Below are 17,471 nucleotides of genomic sequence, written 5' to 3'. Positions count from 1 at the left end.
ATAATATTTCCACCCAGATCAACATAACATATTGTTCTCATTCTTACCTGTAATTCTGAATACAGCTTTCCTGCCTCTTCACTCACAATGTTTGGGTCCGGCTCCACCTCCCCGGTCCCACAAAGCACTCTCTCACTGTACTCCATCAGCCAAAGATTTTTTTCTTTTTTTTCGCTAACTCTGCTGCAACACAGTTGCCAAAAGCTCAAAACCAAAAGCAAACAGATCTGTGAGTCGATGGTGTGTTACAGTTTCTCACTAACAACTCGTTTGTCTAGGTTCTTAACCTTTCTCCCAACACTAGCACCTCCCATTCTCCACATGTTCATTCATACAGCAGCATCCTCGAAGACTTCACTTTCTATAGAGGTTTATCTGATGTCTGGAGGTGTTTTAGAGTCCATCCTGCAGAAAAAAGGAAGGAAAAGGTCATGTCACTTTCTTTAGAGATGATTTAACTGGAAGTGCACTGTCAGCTGTTTTGGCCATTTTCCCTTTTCAGCATTACTATAACCTTGGAAGTGACACAACACAATCATTTGGTTTTCTTGTATTCCGGTATGATTCTTTGAACTTTTTTGAGACCATGAAGCAGGCTATTAGGTTTTGATCAATTAAATATTAAAAGAAATAAGAAAAGGAAGCTATTTCCTGGTTTTGGTGTATTTTCTATTTTTAAACGCTTTGTTTTGCACTTTTACTCAGCTAAAACGTCTGCTTTCACACCAAATAAATGGATCTTAATCTATAATAGTTTCCCCAGTAGTTCAACCTTGGGATCAATAATAATTAAAAAAAAAACCTTATAAATCACAACTAAACTATAGATACCTAATGTGATGTTGTCCGTTTCCTTGGTTTTCCAGGCTATAGCACAAGACACAACAATGTTCTGTGAACTAGCAAATAGAGCGAAGAATCACATACTTCATATTTGACTTTAAAGTCGAGTTGTGTGCTTCAAACTGCTGACATTTCACCTCAGTACGGTGAGGCTTTCTGTTAATTATTTATATGGATCTAATGAGGATAATACCATAGCATGCAGACCAAGTGACCTCCTGTGTGTGTGTTTTTAAAAGCTCCACAAATAGCACCAACTAAGCAAACATGACAGACTATGACAGCGATAGGTTTTATTATTCGACTCCTTACTCTAATTATTAATACTCTCGGTAAGCATTACTAGACCTAACAGACTCGAATCGGCATACTGTATAAATAAGTAAGAAGCCTGACAGTGGACACCTTGAGAGTTCGTTAGCAGTAGGTTCACAAAGTTGAAATCTAGCCAAAAATAAAGCCGTGTTTCTTCAGTTGTTCGGCTGCCGTTTTACAAACTTACCTTAGCGCCTGACTTCCTCACAACTTTCATTTTACTGCCCCAAAATAAGGAAACTCCAGCCGTCTTTTTCTTCGGGACGATATCAATTACACATAAACGAGTTTAAAGAAGGGGGTGTTGCTCGAATTTGACGTGCGCAGACATGTCCTCAGATTGACCAATGCGAGCGCTGTAACTGTTTGCTCTAACCAATGGACGGTTAAATGGGCGGGACATTGTTAGTTTTGTTTTCGAGAGGAGGAAAAAAAACGGTTTCCTGAAACTTGAGCGACGACACGTGACCAAGGAGTTTGCAGCGGACTGTCAGGTGATCTGAGGAAAGCACGTTCGAATCCGAAACCTGTCGAAATACCTTACATTCCTGAGAACAGCTCAATCTCTTTTCCCATGTTGCCACAAGTGGTTGGAACAGTTTACCGCAATGTTTGTGAGCGAATCATTAAAATAAAAACATTACAGATGTGATGTCAAATTAAAAAGTCGAAAGAGATGAAGTGTCTTTAAGGGATATTTGTGCAGGGATCTCTTTCCTAGTGAGATGGGGAAAAACAATCATGCAAACGTGTTTAATATTACACCGACGAAACTAAAGTAAAACTACTGCAAACTTGCAAAAGCTAGAATTGTCTTAGGATAAAGTACAGTTAGTTTTCCTTCCACTAGATGGCGATATTCTAAAAAAAAAAGACAAAAAAAGAATAATAATTCAAATACTTAATATTTAAGGAATATGTGCTTAACCTGAATGTATATCAATCGGGTACAGTTAATTGGACTCGATTTTATTAAATGTAACTTTAAACATTGTTCTTGTGTAACAAAACTAAAGGGAAAATGAAGGTAAATCAGTTAAGTCAGTATTTTGGGCAGTATTGGTCCCTCAGTACATTTCATGTTCATTGTATGTGGTTAGAGCTTTGTTATGTTTGTTTGTTTTGCTGTTTTTGTTTTCTCACAACTTTTTTACATTTGCTTTTACAAGCATAAAAGAACATTACACTTCCTCAGTGTCAATGAAAATAAGCTACGGAAACAAAAACAAAGCCTTTCGGAGTTTTGTCCTTCCTTTTTTTATTTTTGTAAAGTATTATACTATACCTGGATGATCATGAATCCTATCTGCAGGATGTCCATCATGCAGCTACCTTCACTTTAAAATGCCTGCTCCATGAACCTTAACAGGTAAATGATATTTTACAAGGTAAATTCAGCAAAAAATTAACAATACATTTAAACTCTCACGTTAGACAGTCACAGAAACCTAATATCCGAAGTCCTGTCCCTCTTTTTGTCAGAAGATAGTCAGAGTGTTACTATACAAACATTTTTAATTGTGCTAGCCTCCTAGCTAGCTCTACAGGATTAAAATAATTAGTTGAATAATTCAGAGTTGACTAAAACAAAATGACTATGTGACTTTGTGTTCCATGAAATTCCCACGATATGGTCATTTTCTTTGACTAAATAAAATATTGATAAAAACAACCTGAATTGCATTGTTGGATATCAAGTATTTCATTGCTTTTGTTTATTTTTTAATGTTATTTGTGATATTAAATTAATTTTCTAAACTTTGTTTTGCACTTTATTAAGTTAGCTTAACTGTCCCTGTCTAGCTAACTTCTGTGGGTCTTACTGGTGATATAGTTTCTCTTTCACTTTTTTTTTCCTTTTCAGGTCAGTGAGCAGCAAAGACATATGGGCACATCACATGAGAAGCACAGGTCTGAAATATAACATTTATTTTGTACTTTATTTATTCTCGTTACAGTAGCCAAAACATTAAACATAACCTACAACAAAAAATTACAAATCAAGCAGGAAAGATCAATAAAATCAAATATGATCTGACCAAAAATACAAAATAAAGGACCCCAGTGAACACAAATCTTAGAAAAATAATATACAATTTAAAATTATATTTAGTATTTTATTGTCACACACACTCCTGAGACTCCCAAAAAAGAATTAACAACTTTTTTTCTGTGTATTAGTAACTCCAGTGCTTTTTATAGTCTACCTTACTTCTGTTGGTCTGCACTTTTATGAATCATGCTCACTGTGATTTGTAAATTTGTCTGGTTACTAGTAACTTTAACTAAACCCTCAAATGACATTTGTGGTGCTTAAAGTTAAAAGAAAAATCATAAAAAGCAAAATACTAAGGATAATGTAGCTCAGGATAATCCCCATATCTGATCCTAAAAGATACGTAGACAGGAAGGTCTCTGTTATCCCAGCAACATTGTGAAAGGCTTTGGGTTATCCTCACTAACCAGTGTTTCTATAAAGATGTCGTCCTGCTGAGTTTTTAATATCAAGTTTGGGTGCAAATACAAAACCTAAAAGGTATCTGCATGCATGGGACCCACTAGGTTAAAATGAGCAATGTCCTGTATTCTGTTGTAATAAAACCCTGTCTCTCTCTTCCTTTTTTTGATTCTCTCACATTTTACCCAGTCCAATTATTGCATTCTGTTTATGCTCTGTGCACACATTACAAGCTGCAGGAGTGAAAAAAAAAAAAACCATTACAAGGAAAATAATTAGTGGGATTAAACATTTATATTCATAATTTTAATTAAGTGTAAGTAGCACAATGTGCATAATGTAGTCGAATAGTGTTACATTATTGGCTTATTATTATTAATGTGACATGAACCACTGCTCAAGACGAAACTCATTTTCACTGCTTTTTTTTTAGATTTACAAAGCAACAAGTCATAAGCATAAGCAATAACATATGTTGATCATTAAGAAGAACTTTGCCAGCCTACACGGCTCAATTAGAATACAAAACTACAATATTAGTGTGTAAAATTTTAATGACTGTAAGTTGAAATAAAATGCCTCAAAACTGAATAACTGCATTTCTACATTATTTAGATTAAAGATACCTAATAAGTAGTGGTACAGAGTTGGGTTGGAATGGTGATAATTTATTTCTAAAAGATCAGAGATCTTTTTTCCTTAATGTCTGTCATTAAACACTGTTTATACTGTGACTTTTTTTATTACCCTACCACTCTCTACAAGAACTTCTTTCCCATGCTGTCTCACTTCTTTTGTCATCTGTCTTTTTCTCTTGGTTAGGAGGTGAATTGTTGCCACACCCACCACCACCACAAAACTGAGGGCCAGTATCACAAGCCCCAGTCCCAGCAAATGAGAGGTTCCCCCTTTATAGAAGTTCAGCTGGTCCCACAGCCCCACAGCCAGGCAGCTGAAGCCGATGAGAGTTCCCCAAAATCCAAAAGCTAGCATGCAGGATCCACAAGACAGTTCAACGCCTCCAGTAACCACAGTGACGCCCGCCACTGACACAACTCCTCCTGGTAAGGTCACGGTTTCCGATTTAGACCCGTATCTCACAGTAGAGGTGACATCTGATAAAGTTGAAGGATCAAGGGTTTCCATTTTGGACGCCATGGTCTGTTTTTATTGCTTGGTAGATGGCCAAGAGGGCTTTTTACATGTAGCTTCTTCTCTCTTCTTTCTACGATATCACACATAGTCTTGATTAGAAAACCCCCCACTTTGCTTTGATGTCTGGTATCAGTTATGCAGCTTCAAGTTTAAAATAAATCATCCCAAGCTGTTGGTATAAACTTTGTATAATTATATACTGTGTCAAATTCCCATCAGTGTGTTTGAGCTTTCCTTGAAATAACTGAACCTGTTTAGGCAGGCAACCAGAAGAAAACGTCCAAAGCTTATAGGATCTGTATTTTATAATGATAGCCATACATATTATACACATTTCATGAAAAAGCCTTAACTGATGACCGATGTGTATTTTGTGGCTGTAAAGTATAATATGCATCGATCAATTCACTGCAGGCTCAGTGAATTAAATGTAAACTAGCTCAGTACACACTTTTTTAAAGATTGGACATTGTTTTAATCTGATAATCGAAACAACCTTTCACACACGCGTTTGTCACGTCAGGTTTTCTACCAGTATTTGTAACTGTAACTCTTTACTTTTTTAATTGAGTGGACCTGAATATTAGGATATAAAAGCTTTTTATTCTAGAAAGCCAAATGAATTGTTAATATTTGTAATTTTAGACAGCCAAAAAAGTCCATTTTTTTCTCTTTTTTTACATTTTAAGTGTAACATTTCTTACCTCAGTCTTGATCCAGGAGCTTAGACGTCAGAGGAAACTTTATAAAAGTGAAGGTCCTTAAATAAAGTCTTAAAGTAAGTATCTTTTAAATATGAAACTCTCTATGATTAGACACTAAAGGCACTCCTGACTTCTCTCTGGACAGTGGGTGTAGAAATGGGCGCCAGCGGCAAAGTGCTTTTCTGAAATACATCACCTACTCGAGGCCTTGCAAAATTGTGGACGCAATCATCAAGACTTCCGTCACAGCATGTTTGTTCCCCTCTTTCCTTGTGTTTAGTAGGAAGCTGTCGTCTGTCATTACGCGTCATTATGAGCCATTACCAGATATTTATCTGGAAACAACTCCCTTCCTCCTTTCCTCTTGCTTTCAGTCTTAAGATTTGAGTTGCGTCCCACCAAGGCACTGTTTGGACTAAGATTGTTTTTTTTTTTCTTTAAACGTTTTCCTGTTTGGCATTCCTATTTCTCGAATTATTTTCTCAGTGCTCTTACATCTCAAACTTTATACTCGTACTCAACTTTGAAATGTTATTGGGGAATTTCAATCCTGAGCCTGTCTATATTAAAACAGAACTATAGGTCAACACAAATTCAAGTTATAAACGATTAACTTCAAGACAACCTTGTTTCAGAGATCTGTTACCAAATGTAGATAGTAATTAATAAGGCTGATCCTTCATTGACACATTAAGTGTTGCAGATTTATAGAATACGTCAGTACTGACGTTTCACAGGTCAGTGCTGTAACACATGCGACACTTGATACAGCCCATTAATACCATATAATGCTGCCAAGTAGGAGGTTGTCACTGACCTAATTGTGGATATTTATAGTCATGTTATTTTCTGATACAAATAAACCTTCGAGTTTTCATTGTTTATGTTACTGTATGTGCATGTGTTCCTGCCTGTGAAAGAAATACAGATTTAATGTTGCAAAGCAATGTTAAAACTTCTTTATTAAGTTCTGACAGAATCCTAATTAATCTAAGATGCCAAACGCCCATGTTACCGATATTTTTACGCACTCTCTCCCCCAAGTGGAAAAACATCTCAAGAGTAGCTACAAATCCTTGCTCGTTCTGGCTCTAGCAATTAGCCCAAACAAGAGTAGAGATCACATGTCAGGGATTGTTCTGTAGAGAAGGGGTAATTCAGTTGACCGTCACCCTTATAGGATGAAGACGGGGGTAATTGGCTATTCTCTGGCTTGTGTAGGAGAGGGCGGGGCTTGACTAATCCAGTTAGCAAATTATAGTTTAAACATAAAAAATGAATTATTGATTATCATACAGGGAAATACATGTCCTAAATACGATAAGTGCATGCTGCTTTCATCTCTGGTGTTTATGTGTGTTTCTTATACGTGTGCATAACTCATGAAGTCTCCTTTACACATGCTATGTTGGTCTGAAACAACACCTAAGACAATCAAGATAATACCTTCGCTCTAATTAAAGTAGACACAAAGTAAACAGACTAATGACGTAAATGTGGCAGCCAAAGTGTCATGAAGTGAGTTTGTTATACTGATAATACCTGATAGCCTCCAATGAGAACATAGCTGTTGGCAATGAATATGGAAACGACAAGAAAAAGTAAATCGGAGCTGAGTTACAAGAGACTAGACAGAAAAGAGTATCTATCAGAAAAAAATTCAAGTGAAGTCATCAGTGTGTGTTTTGTTAGTGTGCAGTTCAGTAAGCCTTTAAAACATGAAAGTACCTTATGGCGGAGAAAAGAGAATGTAAGTCATGTCCGCAACTATTAATGTTGAGATTAAAGAAATTCATACAGTCAAAAAAACATGTAAAAAAACAAAACAAAGTTTAGCTAGGTAATATAAACCTAAACTAGTGACTCAAAGGAAAGCAGTACTGTAGGACAGGAAGGAGGACGTGCACAGACGGGGTCGGCAGTGACAGGGATATTAAGATAAGATAAGATAAGATAGAACTTTATTAATCCCTCGGGTGGGTTCCTCTGGGAAATTCGATTTCCAAAAAAGCACAGCACCGACAGAGTTATACACACACATATATATAAATACAGAGACAATATAAATAAAATATACGAAGGGGATAAATAGAATAAATAGGAATAAAAATAAAAATACAAGTGAATTGCACATTTCAAGTATTGAGTCTATTGCACCGTTGACTATTTACAAAAGTATTGCACAAAAGGTATTGCACAGTGAGGTGAAGAGGCACTACAGCTTAGTTGTTCCCCCCTCCTTTGTCCTCCTGTTTCCCCTCCCTCTCCCTCTATTAAGGGCGCAGGTGGGATTGGACGTAGACGTGGGTTGCTGGGGGAGTTAAAATTGCCTGGACAGATGGTGGAGTGGCTTTCAGTGCTCAATCAAACCTATTGAAGGTCATAACTAAAACAGCAGACAGAATTTTCTGAAACCCACCTGAAGCTTTGTTCACAGTTTGCTAGAAAGCACCTACTCAGTAATTTAGCAGGGGTATAAACGTACACTAGAGCTTTCCGGACTTTTCAAACAGACAATAGATAAAATTAGGATCTGGGGTTGCAATTTGGTCAAATGCTCATCCACCTTAAATCCCGCATTAACAGACTTAACCTAGTCAACTCGTGTAGGATGTGCTTTCCCCGCCCGCCTATATCTTTCACTGTCTTACTGTCGAGAGAGACACTCGGTTCCTCAGCCATCATCTGCTCACACAACACACTGGTAAGGTTTCTGCACATTTTGCACATTTTAACAAGCAAGTTGTTATTAATTTAAAGTTAAGTGAATTATATCACAATTCAAAATTATATTTCAGATTTCTGCTTGGTTTTTGACATCGAGAGAAGACATCAAGCCAGTAAGCAATAATAGTTTGGAAAAAGAAGAGTCATTTGACACCAGAGAAGAAAGCCTATCAAGTGGCATATCCCAGCCAAGCAGTTTAACACATTGCAAAGATATTAAAAAGAAACTACAATGGGAAATGCAACCAGTAGCGCGATATCAAAGGAGATCCTGGAGGACCTGAAGCTCACCACAAAATTTACTGAGCAAGAAATCTCCCAGTGGTACGAGAACTTTCAGAAGCAGTGTCCATCAGGACGCATCTCACCAGGGGAGTTTGAGGAAATCTATGAGCGCTTCTTCCCTGACAGTGATCCTAAGAGCTACGCAAGGCATGTGTTTCGCTCCTTTGACACCAACGATGACGGCACCTTAGACTTCAAGGAGTACATCATTGCACTACATATGACCTCCACTGGGAGGACAACCCGAAAACTGGAGTGGGCCTTCTCCCTGTTTGATGTAGACAAGAACGGATACATCACCAAGGCAGAAGTGAAAGAAATATGCCAGGTGAGCGTGGTTCAGTTTATAAAAGCGACATTGATGAATGGATGAGTGGCTTTAATGGTTCTAGTGTGACAGCAAGCAGTTAATGTTAACTCATATCCCGTCAGAAAGAGATTCATTTTAAACATTGATCTTTTTTTCTTATTCTGGTTTTTATTAATCCCCAAGCCCCCAAAAACCTAAAGTGTTATTTTTCTTTCACTATAACAACTTTGTAAATCAGAAGTTCAAACTATTCTCCCAGCCGTGGTTTCAGTGAGGAGGGAACGGAGATGTCCGATTAAATTTATTGGATTAACTGACATAAGGCAACATAACGCAAAACCTTACATTAATGCCTGTTATTGAATCTAATGTTTTTGCTTTTTTTCTATGTTTAACTGGTTTAACTCTGTAACATTAGGTCAACTAGCATTATTAATGGATTATTTTGTTAGGTTATCTCCTTATTTTGTCCACGTTCTGCAAAATCCATTAAAGCTGTGTTGCTGTTAACTAAGAATTTGCTATTCTTCTCATGGTATGTAGGTCTCAGTCTTAATTGGCAGCCCTATTAGCCAGTCTATTTGAGCCTAAAACTCCTGATAATCTTGGCGATTACAGGTTTAGCCTGCAGACAATATAGGGAGCCCTACTCCTGAGCAGAGCTACTCTTAAGTTCCACTCCTAAACAAGAGTATACTCATCATCTCGATTCTAATCCACGGCTGTTTTACTTGTGAGACTGCCACTGTGGACTGAAGACTGTACTATAATAAATGTTATGAAATTTATGGAGGTTTTACACTTTTCTATATTCTCTCTTCAGACAAATGATATGGAATTGTAAGAGGTTTAGACAGATGAGCCAAGAATCCAGCTGGCATTGTAATGGGATTGAATTCCTGGCCAACTGGCTTGAGTCCATAAGCACCATGTTTACAGCACACTGCATAAAATAGCTGCATTTTAAAGCCCCAATAGCAGTTCAAAAACTTACTATAAGATGAGATTCTTTCCGGTCTGTAAAACACTGAGGTAGAGGTCGACAAATACAAATTTACTGTGTGGTAAAAGGATACACCGCCTCCATTTTCCAGAAAGTATTCTTATGTAATGTATAAATAATATGTTAAATTAGAAAACATAAGTGAAAAAGGTGGAAATGCCTCAAAACCAGCCCGCAAGTACACTGTTCTGACATGTTAGACAAATCCTTAAAGACTGCAAGTGTGATTTATTTTAAGGAAACCAGCTGCTTAATTTTATTTTTATGACTTCACAACCTTGATGTCTGTCAGCGTAGATCACAGTCTGAAGTCTAAACTGTACTGACCATAACATCAGAGCAGGGGCGAGATTGAGGGATAGTCCAGGGAAAAGAGATGACATCTTGGTGTTTGGCCTGTGGCCTGAGTCTTGGCACTAATCCATGTTAATCTAGGTGTCTTAAATGTGGGAGATGAGTGCTCCCTCTCTAAGTGGGACACAAACTTAAAGGCCTGAACCTAAAGTGCACACTCAGGAGGTTTACACTCAGTTAGTCATTCAGTCCACTGTCTGAGAGATGACAGGAGAGTTGCCCTATGAAATGCTGTAGCTTGTTTGAATATTTATGTATTTGTAATAAAAGGATTTTGCAATTTGTATAAATAGTCTATGTTTAAAAACTATAAAAAAAAATACTGGCCTCCATATTTTCACTACAATACCAGTAACTCCAAATATGCACAAGACATTAATAAATTAACTGAAGAAGGCTGTTAGCATCCTCAGTTTTACTAGTGCTTACATATTCTTTGGTCAGTATCCATCTGCTTTATGTACTGTGCTGGTGATGAGAAAAATCATGCAGCATTACTTTCCATCTTATACCCAACCCCCTCTCAGGCCTTGTTTAAGCTGATCCCCAAAGAGGACCTCAGCAAACTACCAGATGATGAGAACACACCCGAGAAGAGAGCCAACAAGCTGTGGGGCTGCTTTGAAAAGAAAGACAATGGTAGGACGTGTAGTGGTAGTGCTTCTGCTCAGAGGGAGATAATATCAATGGAAGCCTCTGCTACCTTTCTTTAGCTGATGTTCCAGCATCCTGTGGGGGAGATTACATTTTACAATCAGCTGTTTGGCTTAACAGTAATACAAGGATTAATCCACCTGGGGGCAAGTCTCCACTTACAGGATCACTTGTGTCACGCAAGCTTTATTACAAATCATTGGCCCAAAAACATCTTAAGTTATACATCACATGCTACTGTGTACCAAGCACACGAGATAAGAACATGTTGTTTAGATAACAATAATCCATCCTCGTGTTATCTCACTTTCCTGGCTTGTTTTGTACTTATACGTTTCTCGTCTTAACTCCTTATTTTTTCCTCCCTTCACAGATCGACTGGCTGAAGGAGAGTTCATTACAGGAGTGATCGAAAATGAGAACGCAATGCGTCTGATCCATTACGAACCAATAAAACATTAAATCCCTTCTCATTCCTACGTTTCTCCTCTTGGACCCCTTTTCAGTTTTTATTAAACTATTTTTCTTTTTTTAAAAACCCACTTTTCCCTCTTCTTTCTCTCTCCGTATCAGATGTTTTCTCCGTCCTCTTCCTTAAATTCTCGGCCCCTCTGTAAATAAGCATTCCTACAGTTTCTGTACATTTGTGTGTTACACATACTTATACACATTAAGTATCATACTTAATTATTAGCTTGTTATGCTTTTCTTGTTTTTTAGAAATTTGAAATGTCCTCCAGTATTGTAATTTACTCACTTGTACAAAAAAATTAAAGATTTTATCATTCATCTGGGCTTTGGAAATCTATTTATCTTATCTCTCCTGGAAAACAATTAAATCTCCTTTGACCTAGAAACATACTGCATATTAAAATGCTGGTAGTTGATAAAAATTTCACTTTAGGTTTTACTTTTTCAGTTGTATTAATCCCTGACAGTAAATCCAGGATTACCTCAAATGTATAACCTACAAAAATTAAAGGTAAATTTAACTACTTGTTTTTGACTTTTGTAAAAAAACAAAACAAAAAAACCTCAGTACTTATACAATTTTATCTCAAACATAGTATATGACAGGAGCTAAATGCAGTTTTTTAGAGCGTTGTTTTCCTGAAACTGGTGTCTCGGTGTTGCAGATATTAGTGTGTGCAGGCAATTCTTTCCAACTTTCATCCTGACCCCCCCACATGCTGCTCCCCTCTTGCTTCACTCTCCTCCCTCTATTCCTCCTCCCTTCCATCCAACTCGGGATTACTGGTTTACACATAATCTTCTGTTCAACATCAGAGAGCAGACTTTTCAAAATCTCTGTAATCTTTCCATCTCTATGGGTTTGTCTGTGCCTCTCCAGAGAGGCTGTGCTTGTGGTAGCTTCTGCTATACATGAATTGCATTAAAAAATTTTGTCTCTCAAAAGTTTCTGACCAAAGAAGTTTAAAAAAGGAAACATGTTTATGAGCAGCATGTTTCTCTATAGAACGTGCTGTTCTTTCAGGAATACACGCATCGTCCTCTGAAACGAACTGATCGCTAAGATGATGCTTTTCAAGTTAATATATAAACAATAGAATAGAGGAAGCATTTCTTTCCATTTGCAAACAAAGTCATACATTTCTTTCCTACTATGAGGCACTGAGAAATACCCAGAAAAATGCAGGCTTGCATGTGAACGAGATACATACACAGATACATACGTTGTAGGCTTAGCGTTTTGATATGTGTGGATTTCTTTGGACCTTGAGCCCAATCAGTACATCCCATGTTCACAGAGAGTCAAAGTGGACGACAAGAAAGAAAGGATGTGTCTGCTTACATTGACCTTCTCCACCTTAGTTAAAGTGTCTTTCCTTTTCAGATTTTCAGCCCTTTCAGTTGATACGTGTTACTGATTCGCTAACAAGGTGAATCAACTCGGTCCATGGCTTCCCCCATCTCATCCATCTCTCTCTCACAGTCCTCACACCCCTCAGGGCCACAGCCTCCTACTAAAACCAAAGTTGGTACATCCCCATTTCCCACTCCGACTACGCTGCCATTTGGAGCCCACGCCACATCAATCATCCCATCTGGACATTGCAATAGGCCACTGACAGAGTAGAGCCCTCCCCCTGGGACCACCTCGTCATAGGATGGAGCGTGAGTGGTGGCTCTGGCTTCCTCTAAACGTAGTCTCTGTCTGCGGCGAAGCTCGATTATGGTCTTTGTGTATGAGTTGAGCGTGACGACAGCAGCTCCCATGCAGCAGCTGAAGGACACCCAGGCGAGACTAGGAGCAGGGAATTTAACATAGTTAGGAGATGAGAAATATCAAGCTTGTAGTGAAACATTAAGTCCCGACGAAAGCTTAAATCATATCTGGCACCTACGCAAATGACCAGCCGTAGTCCCAGGATTGAGGCCTCCAGTCCTTGGGGCCCACAATTACTGTCATCTGAAACACTGTGGTGAACATCATATGTGCCACCATCCCAAGAAGACCTACACAGGAGGTGAAACAGACAAACTTAATCCAACATAAACCGGAAAGATCAGAGGAACATGCAATAAAATAGATATATCTGAATATGCACACGCGGGTTACAAAATAATGTAAAAGTGAGCATTAGACTGAGTCTGACCTGATAACACAGTGCAGATAGCTGCATAGGCATTGATTTTTAGTGAGTGCATCTCTTTATGGGAACACAAGACTTCCAGCCACATGAGTAAGAACCCCATTCCCAGCAGACCGATGTATGTAAACTCAGAAACAACTGACAGCCAGAGCACACCTGCAACATGTCAACAACAGTGTGAGCACACTGTCACAAGCTAACTTTTAATCAAATGGCAACATGGCAATATTAAGGCAGGAGACTGTTAAGCAGTTCACATCTCACCTTGAGTTTCTCCTGGAGTTAAGTCTATAAAGCTGCGACACTTCTCCCCTGCCAACAAAACGTCATGATTTAAGGATAAAGTTTTGTAGTTGAAAGTGAAAAACATCAGCTTTGATTAACAATCCAAGTTGAAACCAAACGGCAACCAAAAAAATGAACTGCCCAGGTGTGCCTCTTACCATCACTGTGTTTTTCACAGCTTTCCCAGAAGCCCGTGTGGAAGTATCTAAAAGCAAACTTGTCTTCGCCCGTCTCCCATATGTAGTGGACAGCGTTGGCCAGCTGCCTTTGTCTGATCTTAGCCAGCTCCTCTCTCCTGGCTGGAGATAGCGTGCGGTTGTATGGGTTCTGAGTGGGACTCTCTGAGAGGGTGACAGTGGAAAAAAGCAAATTTAAGGTTCGGTTCTGCACCTGCTCATTCTTAATGTGGTCAGAGTATAATCCAGCCTTCACTAGGGGTACGTTCTGTCTCCATGTAGTTTCTCACCATATGATGCAAACATTTAACAAATTCAGGAAATGTTGTTGGTGAGGCGTGAGTATTAACAGCGGATCCACTGACTGTCAAACACACAATGCAAGAAAAGGCAGTGAGAACATATAAATGACGAGGGAGTTAGACAGCAGAATAGCGGGTATCAAATTGAGGGGTAAGCATGTAAAAGTATGTGTCGTTAAAAAGAGAATGGTTAGGGGTAAACACAAAAGTCCTGCAAGTCTGCTAATTATACCAGTGCCTCAAAATCAGCAAGCCTCTGTGTACATGCAGTCTTGTCAGTGTTCACTATGATGTGCCAAACACGTCCTGAGGTTTAGAAGCATAAGGGAGAGTTAAATGGACGCACTGTACATAGTAAAAATGAAATATTTCTGTGTGAGTTCACAAAGCACGTGTAGTGTCAAAGATGATTGTTATATGCAATAAGAGCTGTCAACAACGAAACCTTTAGAAATAACCTCACACCCCACAGATTAATACTAAGCCATAACTGAGTACACTGTGGAACAAAGGTATTGGGGGGAAAGGAGATTAAAAGCAAGGACAATTGCTTTCTAACAGTTCAGTGTCAGAAAGCCTCATCCACTTTATTGTGTAAGCCGATCCAGCACCGCAAACAATCTCAGTGTGCCTGAGGAGCAGATTTGAATTCTCTAGATACTGTTTAACTTAGGATAGAAGCATAGCCTCAAAAAGCACCTAGGCATGAAGGTTCAATCTTAAACTTTAAAAACGTGGTTTCACATAACAGTGTTACCTAAGACTCCACCTGTTGAGCTTTTTTCCTTTCAGCAGAGCTTTCTTTTCAGCAAACTTCCCCCAGATGGAGTTTACTTCAGATGAAGCAGATGGAGTTTGCTTCAAGCAGAGCTGCCTCCATCTGCTTTACATGAAGCGTTCCTGAACACTGAGAACCAGAGAGAAGCTCCAGAAAAAATTAAAATTATTTTGACAAATCTGTCTAATCAAATCAAATCTTATCTATTGTCTATAAATGATAGAAATCCCTAATTAAATCCTATTTTATTGTATTGCGTTGGCGATTATACAACCTACTGCAATAAAACGCAATGAAAGACAGCATGTTTGCTTTTGAAGGTGTATCATAAGGCTGTGGCTATGATTGGCTGTACCTTTCTACTTACAGTTAAGACTTTCAAATCATCCCAGGCTCTTCAAGTGGCTAAATGCCAAGATAATATCACAACTGTTTACACAAGAATGAATCCAAGGATTTTTGCTGTTACAAGCAAATTGTGACATGTCTGTGAACGTGATGCAGCAGACTCTGGATTAGTCACCAGTGTATTTTCCCAACTTCTGTGCAGCACAGAAGTCGACTCTGATTTGATTGTTTGCTTTTTCTTTTAGTCCAAGTCAAAACCTGATGTTCTTAAATACTCCTGAACACTACTATGAAGCATAAGCATTTCCACATGGTTCCACATTTCATGGAATGTCTAAAGGTCAAAGGACGATGCACTTTGACACTGAATTTCTGCTGACGCCCTAAAGATTTAGTGATGCTATTTCAAAACTATACTATAAAATATGATGACTCACAGATCATAAAAGCATAAGTCTTAATAAACAGGTACACGATAAAAGGTTAAAGGTTACCAAAAAGCAATGCGATGAAAAAAATATTTGTCCCGTACTGATTTCTTTTTTCTTTTCTTTTTTTTTTTGCATTTTGGTCACACTTACATGTTTCATCGAACAAATAATAACATTAGACTAAGATAACCTGAGCAAATAAAAATGGATACAGTTTTTAATTGATGATTTAATTTATTAAAGGGAAAAAGTTATCCAAACCTACCTGCCCTTATGTGGAAAAAGTAATTGTGCCCTAAATCAAATAACTAGTTGTGTAACCCTTGGCAACGAAAACTGCAATCATCATTTGCCACGATTGAATTTTGAACTTTGACTAGGCCACTTCAAAACTTTTATTTTGTTTTGGGGTTTTTGGAGCCATTACTGATATGTTTTATTGTCCTGCTGCATAAGCAAAAATTCAAACTGATGGCCGGACATTCTCCTTTAGGACTTTCTAATAAAGAGCAGAATTTATTGTCCCATCAGTTACACCAAACCGTCCAGGTCCTGAAGCAGCAAAGCAATCCCAGACCATCACACTACCACCACCACGTCTGACTGTTGGTGTGATGTTCTATTTATGAAATGCTGTGTTAGTTTTACTCCACATGTAACAGGATTCAAACCTTCAAAAAAGTCCCAGCATTGTCTCATTAGTTCACATCATATTATCCCTAAGGTCTCGGGGCTCATCTAAAGTTTTTCTTTGCCGAATGAGAGATGAGCCCTTGTGTTTTTTTGGTCAGCAGGAGGTTTTCTCCGTGGAACTTGGAACTAACACTGACCTTAACTGAGAGACGTGAGGCCTGCAGTTCTTTAGATGTCGTTCTAGGTTCTTTTGTGACCTCTACAATGAGTCGCTGATGTGCTCTTGGAGTAATTTTAGTAAGCTGGCCACTCCTGGGAAGCTTCACCACTGTTCCAAGTGTTCTCCATTTGTGGATAATGATCTCACTGTAGTTCACTGGCACTCCAAAGCCTTAGAAATTGCTTTGTAACCCTTTCTAGACTGATAGATGTCAATGTGTTGGCTTTTGAGATCTTTTAGCCTTCTTCACTTTATTGACAGGAGCTATTTAAATGATCTCTTGATTCAGGTTTTGATAGCTTTTAACAAGTGAAATTAGCATCTGAAAACGGCATTGTGTTTACTCTGGTTATCTTTGTATAATATATTAAAGTTTGTCTGATCTGAGATATTTAAGTTTAACAAATATCCAAACAACTAAGAAATCGGGAAGGGAGTAAACTCCTTTTGACGATGACACTGTAAGTGTATGTACAATACATTAACAGTAAATAAATACAGAACTCCTTTGGATATGTTGAGTTTCCTACCTGTGGTGTAAGGCTCACTGTTGTTTTGACCACAGTTCTTCATTTTGACAGGCGACAGGCAGAGGGGCTTGACCACCTTGTGAGTGCCCTCACACCAGTAGGAGGTGCAGAGAGCCAGGATAGAGAGGGCCAGAGCCAAAGAGGTCAAGGTGAGGGAGAGCAGGGAGCGAGAGCGACGGGACATGCGTTCCAGCATGGCCACGCGGGAGAAGATGGAGGTACGGGTGGGGTCAGATATAGAGAGAGGAAGGTCAAAGTAAGACAAACAGGGGACAGAACGGGACAAGGCACACGCGAATAGCAGGACAGAAGGTATGAAAACAGCCACAGATGGAGCTGAGAGGG

At 38.6% G+C, this 17,471-nt stretch overlaps 4 protein-coding genes and 1 long non-coding RNA gene across 6 annotated transcripts in view; 2 read left to right on the top strand and 3 right to left on the bottom strand.

Moving 5' to 3' along the window:
* The window catches only part of LOC147319161 (C-Jun-amino-terminal kinase-interacting protein 3), a 12,031-nt gene extending 10,440 nt beyond the window's left edge, over window positions 1–1,591 (bottom strand). The window contains exons 1-3 of one of the 2 annotated variants that reach the window (XM_086311526.1): window positions 1,346–1,591; window positions 288–405; window positions 48–183 (exon numbers count right to left, since the gene is read on the bottom strand). In XM_086311526.1, the coding sequence (XP_086167652.1) occupies window positions 48–146 (99 nt within the window). In that variant the 5' untranslated portion in view covers window positions 147–183; window positions 288–405; window positions 1,346–1,591. Of the gene's footprint in view, window positions 1–47; window positions 406–1,345 lie in introns of both variants that reach the window. The other variant, XM_086311528.1, reaches the window with a different exon arrangement.
* Window positions 901–17,471, top strand: LOC147319158 (uncharacterized). The gene is made up of 4 exons (XR_015131530.1): window positions 901–989; window positions 3,023–3,069; window positions 4,439–4,680; window positions 17,178–17,471. It is a non-coding gene; the product is annotated as an uncharacterized LOC147319158 (long non-coding RNA).
* On the bottom strand, window positions 3,197–5,726 carry LOC147319160 (uncharacterized). Its single transcript, XM_086311538.1, has 2 exons — window positions 5,476–5,726; window positions 3,197–4,841 (listed from the first exon to the last, which is right to left on the bottom strand). The coding sequence occupies exon 2, from the start codon at window positions 4,772–4,774 to the stop codon at window positions 4,340–4,342; it is 435 nt and encodes a 144-aa protein (XP_086167664.1). The 5' UTR covers window positions 4,775–4,841; window positions 5,476–5,726; the 3' UTR covers window positions 3,197–4,339.
* Window positions 7,492–17,471, bottom strand: LOC147319157 (germ cell-specific gene 1-like protein). Its single transcript, XM_086311535.1, has 6 exons — window positions 17,127–17,471; window positions 13,867–14,049; window positions 13,688–13,735; window positions 13,427–13,579; window positions 13,175–13,286; window positions 7,492–13,074 (listed from the first exon to the last, which is right to left on the bottom strand). Exons 1-6 carry the CDS (start codon window positions 17,320–17,322, stop codon window positions 12,702–12,704), a joined length of 1,065 nt encoding a protein of 354 aa, XP_086167661.1. The 5' UTR covers window positions 17,323–17,471; the 3' UTR covers window positions 7,492–12,701.
* LOC147319159 (visinin-like) lies at window positions 8,050–11,597 on the top strand. Its single transcript, XM_086311537.1, has 4 exons — window positions 8,050–8,179; window positions 8,274–8,815; window positions 10,682–10,793; window positions 11,182–11,597. The coding sequence occupies exons 2-4, from the start codon at window positions 8,435–8,437 to the stop codon at window positions 11,268–11,270; spliced, it is 582 nt and encodes a 193-aa protein (XP_086167663.1). The 5' UTR covers window positions 8,050–8,179; window positions 8,274–8,434; the 3' UTR covers window positions 11,271–11,597.

The sequence above is a fragment of the Aulonocara sp. 'chitande type north' Nkhata Bay genome, linkage group LG11 (assembly GCF_057382095.1).
Source record: "Aulonocara sp. 'chitande type north' Nkhata Bay isolate Kocher_YH1m ecotype deep benthic linkage group LG11, A_spYH_male_GT1.1, whole genome shotgun sequence".
NCBI classification, from domain to species: domain Eukaryota; kingdom Metazoa; phylum Chordata; class Actinopteri; order Cichliformes; family Cichlidae; genus Aulonocara; species Aulonocara sp. 'chitande type north' Nkhata Bay.
This window is presented reverse-complemented; position numbering and strand designations above follow the sequence as displayed.

Bases quoted from the DNA above. Each gene is read 5' to 3' on its own strand.
- LOC147319160 (XM_086311538.1), bottom strand. From the start codon at position 4,774: ATGGCGTCCAAAATGGAAACCCTTGATCCTTCAACTTTATCAGATGTC.
- LOC147319159 (XM_086311537.1), top strand. From the start codon at position 8,435: ATGGGAAATGCAACCAGTAGCGCGATATCAAAGGAGATCCTGGAGGAC. The intron at 8,816-10,681 runs GTGAGCGTGGTT...ACCCCCTCTCAG, and splicing joins AAGTGAAAGAAATATGCCAG to GCCTTGTTTAAGCTGATCCC. The intron at 10,794-11,181 runs GTAGGACGTGTA...CTCCCTTCACAG, and splicing joins CTTTGAAAAGAAAGACAATG to ATCGACTGGCTGAAGGAGAG.
- LOC147319157 (XM_086311535.1), bottom strand. From the start codon at position 17,322: ATGCTGGAACGCATGTCCCGTCGCTCTCGCTCCCTGCTCTCCCTCACC. The intron at 13,580-13,687 runs GTGAGATGTGAA...GACATGTTGCAG, and splicing joins AACTCCAGGAGAAACTCAAG to GTGTGCTCTGGCTGTCAGTT. The intron at 13,287-13,426 runs GTCAGACTCAGT...CCTCCTGTGTAG, and splicing joins TATCTGCACTGTGTTATCAG to GTCTTCTTGGGATGGTGGCA.